Source organism: Somniosus microcephalus, chromosome 14 (genome assembly GCF_052327205.1).
Source record: "Somniosus microcephalus isolate GS21.2 chromosome 14, FLI_Smic_1.0, whole genome shotgun sequence".
NCBI lineage: Eukaryota > Metazoa > Chordata > Chondrichthyes > Squaliformes > Somniosidae > Somniosus > Somniosus microcephalus.
The window spans coordinates 102842919-102851471 of record NC_141000.1 but is presented as its reverse complement, the minus strand read 5'-3'; the positions used below and the strand labels follow the sequence as shown (position 1 = coordinate 102851471).

The 8553-nt window shown below is 42.1% G+C and overlaps 1 protein-coding gene across 4 annotated transcripts in view; it reads right to left on the bottom strand.

Moving 5' to 3' along the window:
• Positions 1 to 2032: 2032 nt before the first annotated feature.
• The window catches only part of sonb (SON DNA and RNA binding protein b), a 58114-nt gene continuing 51593 nt past the window's right edge, over positions 2033 to 8553 (bottom strand). For 3 of the 4 annotated variants that reach the window (XM_086007095.1, XM_086007092.1, XM_086007094.1), the window contains 3 exons: positions 7323 to 7391; positions 6849 to 6964; positions 2033 to 2271 (listed from right to left, as the gene is read on the bottom strand). In XM_086007095.1, coding sequence (XP_085863221.1) covers positions 2107 to 2271; positions 6849 to 6964; positions 7323 to 7391 — 350 coding nt within the window. In that variant the 3' untranslated portion in view covers positions 2033 to 2106. Of the gene's footprint in view, positions 2272 to 6848; positions 6965 to 7322; positions 7392 to 8553 lie in introns of those variants that run through there. The other variant, XR_015080868.1, reaches the window with a different exon arrangement.

Here is an 8553-nt window from a genome sequence, read left to right as displayed (position 1 = left end):
GCCGCCATCTTGCTTCCATTCTTTTTCCTGCTTTCTGCGTCTTTCTTTACAAATATACATTTGCACCAAAATAAAATTGAATTTATTAAATTGTTTTTTAAAAAATCACTCATTTGTAAATATTTTCTCTAACCTGAACATTCTTTTTCCTACCTTTCCCCGTTTTTTTCTTAGGCCTGAAAGCCTGCGCCTTTCTTGCCCAGCCACGCCCGAGCTAGGTGATTGGGCTTCTGCTAAGCTCCTCACCCACCCCCCCCCCCCCCCCCCCCCCGTGTCACGCTACCCAGGGCAACGGCGTCAGCCACGAGGGTCAGGGTGCGCGCGCAGCAGGAGCAGGTGAGACGCGGCGTCTCTGTTCCGCGCTCGGGCGGGGCTCTCGACAGTGCTCTCGGCCTTGGTGAGTGTTCCGCGCTCGGCTCGGGCGGGGCACTCGACAGTGCTCTCGGCCTTGGTGAGTGTTCCGCGCTCGGCTCGGGCGGGGCTCTCGACAGTGTTCTCGGCCTTGGTGAGTGTTCCGCGCTCGGCTCGGGCGGGGGGCGGGGCTCGGACAGTGGGGCGGCTGGGGCTTGGCGAGCAGGGCTCTCGAGAGTGCGGGGCGGGGGCTCCGAGAGCGGCCCCTTCCCCGCCCCCCCCCTCCCCCGCCCGCTCGCCCTCCCTTCCCCCCAGTCGCTCTCTCTTCCAACAACAACATGCCCTCGAAAAAGCCTCGGCACCGCTGGGCACTTCAGCTAGTATAAAATATGGTGTTTGCAGCTGTCTGAGGTGACAGGAGAATGTGGCTTGCATACTTTCCAGTAAGCACTTTACTGTGATAAGGATTACGTATTTGACCTGACCTGACACATTTCAATTTGCAGAAAACGGCAGTCTGCTTATGGATTCAGTCATCAAGCCAGTTACATGAGGCAAATGTTGGTGGAGGGTGATTCTAAATCTCAAAGAAAAAAGGTAGAGGAGAGACAAGTATTAAGTCTTATTTAGTTTCATTTTTATTTATTTGAGCAGCCTACAGCCAACTGTAAAAGATTGGACTTAAATATTTTATGAAGAAGCACTAATTCAGTAAGAGCAAGTAGGTTTTAATTGAGAGCCAGGTATTAACCTCAAAATTAAGAGACTTTTAAATGTACTTTTTGGAGACACTGCCTATTCAGCATCTTTCTAAAGTACCCGACTGTTTATAAAGTATTAAATTTACTATTAAAATGTTCTAGTTTTTTTTAATTGTACAAGTTCTAAACATTTTCTCAAACTTGCCATCCAAATGAGTGTGTGCTACTTATTTCCGGTCTGCGTGAACTGATGCTTTGAATTTTTTTTCGGCAAAATGTCAAACTCCCATTGCTTCACAAGTGACCAACAGCTGAGCCAAGAGTTGGTGGACATTTCTAGAGGGTTATGTTTGCCACTCCTGAGGTCTTCCTCAGAGCAGCAATATGATGATTCCATAATTAAAGTTTAATAGTTACATCTTTAAAATTAGATTTCTAGCTACACACATCTTAGATGGTCATTAATTGTGCATTATGGGTGAAGGTTAAGGAACCAAGGCACGTAGATGGAGTTAAGATACAGATCAGCAATGCTCTAATTGAATGACAGAACAGACTGGAGGGGCTGAATGGCCTGCTCCTATGTTCTGGAAAATGATGATTTCCCCACAGTTTTAGTGGTTCTTCCTCAGACTTTGCAGGAGAACCCCTGTGAAAATTCATCCCCACAGACCCCAAACACACAAGCTTCTTGTCGAGCAGAATATGAATTCTAAACACTGCCATCCATATTACATAAAACAATACTGCAGGAATATTTGAAATTTACAAGTTGCTATAATGAAGACATGTATTTTATGGAAAAATGTTTGTTTGCAAAACTGCAATACAATGATTATCACTCATGGAATAAGTTCTACATAATATCCATGTTTAGCCAGGGACAAGAGCTAGGCATCATTTACAAAGTTGTTGAACAATTCATCAAAACAATGCTCACTTTTATATATAAAAAAAAAAAAAAAATTCATAGCCAGTAGCTAATTTAAAACATCTTTATTTACACAATCACTGAACAATCTAAAGAATTCAATGACAGGTACTGAAAAGTAATTTACATAGTGTCATCTGAGGCACTCTTAAAACCTGTGGCTGAAGCATCACTATCCTTTGGAACAAGTCCCATGGCCTGTAGGGCAATAGTGGCAGCTGAGGCCTTGGCATGCTTCTTGTTAGGACTAGCGAGGCTGGGCTTGTACTCTGTGCCATTGATCATCACCTATCACAGAAATGTGTATAGTGTAAATGAGAATCAGATCACAGTTCATTTTTGATACACAGCACTCCAAACGACTAAATAACTAAGAATGCTCTTTGTAAGCTGCTTACAAATTTGTTTGCAATGATGAAGTTGTCTACACTTGGTAGAATTAAATTAGGCCACTGCTGCCCCACTGTGAACCCTGAACAATGCAAAGTGTAATATATGCTGAGAGTAAGAAGCCATTATCAATGCATCATATCCCAGACATGGGGCAGATAAATCAATGCATCATATCCCAGACATGGGGCAGATAAATAAATACATCAGGTTTCTGTCCAGAAGACTCTTAATGGAAACACAGAAGATACGAGTAGGCCATTTGGCCCCTCGAGCCTGTTCCGCCATTTAATGAGATCATGGCTGATCATCCAAATTCAGTACCTTGATCCCTTTAGCCTTAAGAAACATATCCAACTGCCTTCTGTGGTAGAGAATTCCACAGGTTCACCATTCTGGGTGAAGAAAATCCTCCTCATCTCAATCCTAAATGGCTTACCCCTGGTTCTGGACTCCCCCCGTCATCAGGAACATCCTTCCTGCATCTAGTCTGTCTCGTCCTGTTAGAATTTTATAAGTTTCAATGAGATCCCCTCTCATTCTTCTAAACTCTAGCGAATATAAGCCTAATCAACTCGATCTCTTCATACGTCATTCCTGCCATCCCAGGTATCAGTCTGGTGCATCTTCGCTGCACTCCCATGGCAAGAACATCCTTCCTCAGATAAGGTGACCAAAACTGCACACAATATTCAAGGTGTGGTCTCACCAAGGCCCTGTACAACTGCAAGACATCCTTGCTGCTGTACTCGAATCCTCTCGCTATGAAGGCCAACATACCATTTGCCTTCAGCAACTGGTGCACAAGGACACCCAGATCTCGTTGCACTTCCCCTTTTCCCAATCTATTGCCATTCAGATAATAATCTCTCTGTTTTTGCCACCAAAGTGGATAACCTCACATTTATCCACATTATACTGCAAGTGCCATGCATCTGCCCAATCACCCAACCTGTCCAAATCATACTGGAGCTTCTCTGCATCCTCCTCACAGCACACACGCCCACCCAGCTGTGTGTCATCTGCAAACTTGGAGATATTACATCTAGTTCACTCGTCTAGATCATTAATATATATTGTGAATAGCTGGGGTCCTAGCACCGATCCTTGTGGTACCCCACTAGTCACTGCCTGCCACTCGGAAAAAGACCCGTTTATTCCAACTCTTTGCTTCCTGTCTGTCAACCAGTTCTCTATCCAAGTCAGTACCTTACCCCCAATCTCTTATGCGGGACCTTATCGAAAGCCTTCTGAAAGTTCAAATACACCACATCCACTGGTTCTCCCTTATCTATTCTACCAGTTACATCCTCAAAAAATTCCAGATTAGTCAAGCATGATTTACCTTTTGTAAATCCATGTTGACTTTGTCCGATCCTGTCACTGTTTTCCAAGTGCTCTGCTATTACATCTTTTATAATGGACTCTAGTATTTTCCCCACTACCAATGTCAGGCTTACTGGTCTATAATTCCCCGTTTTCTCTCTACCAACTTTTTAAAATAGTGGGGTTACATTAGCTACCCTCCAATCCATGGGAACTATTCCAGAGTCTATAGAATTTTGGAAGATGACCAGCAATGCATCTACTATTTCTAGGGCCACTTCCTTAAGTACCCTAGGATGTAGATTATCGGGCCCTGGGGATTTATCGGCCTTCAATCCCGTCAATTTCCCTAACACCATTTCCCTACAAATACTGATTTCATTCAATTCCTCCCTCATTAGACACTATGTTCCCCGACATCTCTGGAAGGTTATTTGTATCCTCCTTTGTGAAGACAGAACCAAAGTATGTATTTAATTGGTCTGCCATTTCTTTGTTCCCCATTATAAATTCCCCTGATTCTGACTGCAAGGGACCTACGCTTGACTTCACCAATCTTTTTCTCTTCACATATCTATAGAAGCTTTTACAGTCAGTTTTTATGTTCCCTGCAAGCTTACTTTCATACTCTATTTTCCCCCTCGTAATTAATCCCTTTGCTGAATCTTAAACTGCTCCCAATCCACAGGTTTGCTGCTTTTTCTGGCCAATTTATATGTCCTCTCCTTGGATCACGGTGGCATAGTGGTTAGCACTGTTGCCTCACAGCGCCAGGGACCCGGGTTCGAATCCGGCCTCGGGCGACTGTCTGTGTGGAGTTTGCACATTCTCCCCGTGTTTGCGTGGGTTTCCTCCGGGTGCTCCGGTTTCCTCCCACAGTCCAAAGATGTGCGGGTTAGGTTGATTGGCTATGATAAATTGACCCTTAGTGTTAGGGGGATAGGGTGGGATATGTGTTGGTGTAGGGGTTACGGGGATCGGGTGGGATATGTGTCGGTGCAGGCTCGATGGGCCAAAATGGCCTCTATCTGCACTGTGGGGTTTCTGTGATCTGTGATTATGCTATCCCTAATTTCCCTTGTTAGCCACGGTGGTCACCTTTTTTGTTTTATTTTTATGCTAAACAGGGATGAACAAATTCTGTCGTTCATCCATGCGATCTTAAAATGTTTGCCATTGCCTATCCACCGTCAACCCTTTAAGTAACGTTCCCCAATCCATCCTAGCCAACTCACGCCTCATACCATCGTAGTTTCCTTTATTTAAATTCAGGACCCCAGTCTGAGTCAACTACTTCACTCTCCATCTTAATGAAGAATTCTATCATATTATGATCGCTCCTCCCCAAGGGGCCTCGCAGCACAACAACATTGCTAATTAATCCTTTCTCATTACATAATACCCAGTTCTAAGATGGCCTGATCTCTAGTTGGTTCCTCGACATTGGTCCAGGAAACCATCCCGTATACACTCTAGGAATTCCTCCTCCACAGTATTGTTACTAATTTGGTTAGCCCAATCTATATGTAGATTAAAGTCACCCATGATAACTGCTGTGCCCTTATTGCACGCATCTCTAATTTCCCGTTTAATGCCATCCCCAACCTCAGCATTGCTGATTGGGGGTCTGTATACAACTCCCACTAACGTTTTCTGCCCCTCGGTATTTCTCAGCTCTACCCATACAGATTCCACATCATCAGAGCTAATATCCTTCCTTACTATTGTGTTAATCTCCTCTTTAACCAGCAATGCTACCTCACCTCCTTTTCATTTTTGCCTGTCCTTCCTGAATATTGAATACCCCTGGATGTTGAATTCCCAGCCTTGGTCACCCTGGAGCCATGTCTCCGTAATTCCAATTAGATCATATCTGTTTACATCTATTTGACAGCTAATTCATCCACCTTATTACGAATGCTCGCATTAAGACACAAAGCCTTCAGGCTTGTTTTTTTAACACTCTTAGTCCTTTTAGAATTATTATTTACTGTAGCCCTGTTTGATTTACACCCTTGATTTCTCTGCCTTCCACTTTTGCTTTTCTCCTTCCTGTCTTTTGTTTCTATCCTTGCTTCCCTTTCCTCTGTCTCCCTGCACAGGTTCCCAACCCCCTGCCATTTTAGTTTAAACCCTCCCCAACAGCACTAGCAAACACTTCCCCTAGGACATCGGTCCCAGTCCCGCCCAGGTGTAAACTGTCCAGTTTGTACTGGTCCCACCTCTCCTAGAACCGGTTCCAATGTCCCAGGAATTTGAATCCCTCCCCCTTGCACCATTCCTCTAGCCACCTGAAATATTTCATCTGAAATATCCTTCTATTTCTACTCTGACTAGCACGTGGTTACATATATTTTTCAGGAGGACAATTCTGAATCTCATTTCCCTTGTTCCCAATTTATTTCACAAATTTGCTTTACAAACAAGAGTCCAGCCATCCTGCTATAAACAATTCAAAGCTTTGCTTACAGTTATTCATTGCTCTCTCGGGTAACTTGTCTAGTTTTATGTTGCTTCATCCTTGCTAAGCACATACGCTATTAGGAAGAGTTTATTTCTATTCTCCAGTACTGTTGCAAAGTTAGGAAGCTAATGACATCTTTGCAATGAGTTAAAATGTAACTTTAATTTTTTCCCCAAGATTGGTGGGTATGCATCCTCTACATAACATTAAGTTAAACTCATGTTATTGAGAATCACAGAAGCAATGCCTCCTTACAGTGTTCTAGGAAATTAAATTCTCATTATCAGCTCAGAATTTCACAACTGCAGCTTTAGTATTGAAGTCATCATGTTCAATTTTGCTCAGCTTTTCTTCAACATTGCTATGTCAAGTGTTCTACTTAACATTTTGCTGATTATTGATTAACTTCTCAGTGTCTGAACTCACCATGCCCACAAGGTGCATGAGAGTTCTGAAGCTTAGTCATACTGATTCCAAGATTCTCCATATTGGTCACCTGGACTTATCCTAATGGTATGTGGCAAATGCTTTAAACCTAGTGCTTTTTCCACAGGCATCTATTTGCATCTCTTAGAAGTACTGGTTTGGTTTGGTTTGTAAAAACAAGAAATGTTAACACTATTCAGAAAATATTGTAAAATAGTGAGCTTAAGATGTAATTAATTTTAGCATCCAATTTGCTCACCTTAAACAAAAAATGTTTGCGATGATCAGGGCCACTGTCATGTACCATCAAAAAATCAGGCGGTGGCCATTTTCTCTTGTTACAAATTTCCATCAAAGCAGAAACGGGATGCTTTCCTAAGGATTGTACAAACAGAAAAGAATGGCTCACAAAATGGACCAACAATCAAAATGTAACTATTTCAAATTAAAGCATCAACTCATTTAAAATCAAAAGACTATGTCTGCACCTAACCCAGGCTCTGAGCCTTTCAGAAATATCAAATATTGTAGTAATTATTCAGGGGAAATATTTGAGTACTTTGCAAAAAGCAATTTTTTAAAAATACATTTGATTTCCAATAAAATTATGGGTTTTTATATTTCACTATACTGTTATATCTATGGAATGTAGTATCCCTGTTTAAGAAACTAACTAAATTACCTAGCAAAATATCAAGATTTAATGGATTACATTGTACAAATGAATTCATACCCGATAGATCCTTCAATATGGGGAGGTTTCCAGATTTCTTCTGCGTTTTCTCACCTTCTGCTACAAGACCTAAAATGGCACAAATGTTGGCCGTTAATTTGTACAAGAAATTAACTACATTTATCCTGTTATAATTTTCAAACGATAACCAGATTCACTGCTTAGATGATGAAAAACATTTTAATACCAGCAAATCAATGTGGCATTGAACACAGAGAACCGTAGGTTACACTATTACTGGCCAGAGTGCAGACGGGGGTGCATCTGCACTGAAAGAATTAGGATAGAAGTTTGTAAGAGTTGTGCTCAGAAACAGGAGTGTTTCTTTTGTTTGGCTCCTGGAAAAAAGTGTTTTCCTTCCCTTGTCACTGAAGGGGGACAGCAAGTGGCACTGACTGAGTGCTTGTATTTGAGGATCTCAGTAGGTGACTTAAGAAGCCAGAGTACAGAGGGCTAGAGAAGGAATGAGTAGCAGGTGGAAAGTGGAGGGGGGCCAAGATTATTCCAGTGAACCAGTGGATACAGAGGTAGCACACATGTAAAAATGGGCAGTAAAGCACAACTGGATTACCGGAGTTGCAGGTAATTAGTGGAACTTGAGGGCCTGATTGCTGAACAAAGAGCTTGCCTTGGGAAAAAAAACATTTTTTGGCAGATTGATATGGTCATACTGTATAGGTAAATGTATTTTATTCAGAATTTTATGGGTTTCTTAGTAATGAACATTACTGTTACATGTAAATTTTCTGGTGAAACTTCAAACAGTTCCGAAAAGCAACTTGAGAAATCTTTTGAGCAATTTGATTATTTTATTCAGCTTTGTTTTACTGTTGCATTTCCTTGCTGCTCAAACTTGATTTGCCTGAGATTCCTAAATATTAAGTTGTAATTTGTTTCATATAAATATGAATTATGAGCCAATCAAAAAGTCTGACGGCAAAGTGTGACATGACAGACAGGAATTGTGCAGTATCTTATCATTTTCATATTACGAGAGACTCTCCTGTAGTTTTGTTGGCGATTACTTAGAGGCTGTATTTTAGTGGTGTTTGTTGCAACAGGCTGAGAGAAGTTACAGCACCACCTCTGGAGCAAGCAAGACTAACTAGCATTCTTGTGACATTGTGGTCCCCCACCCCCCCAACCGGTAACAGTGTTATTCTGCAGATAAAGTAAGAATAGCAGGCTGGCTTGTGACCAACGTTCCCTCTAAGCTGCGCGGCCACGTAGC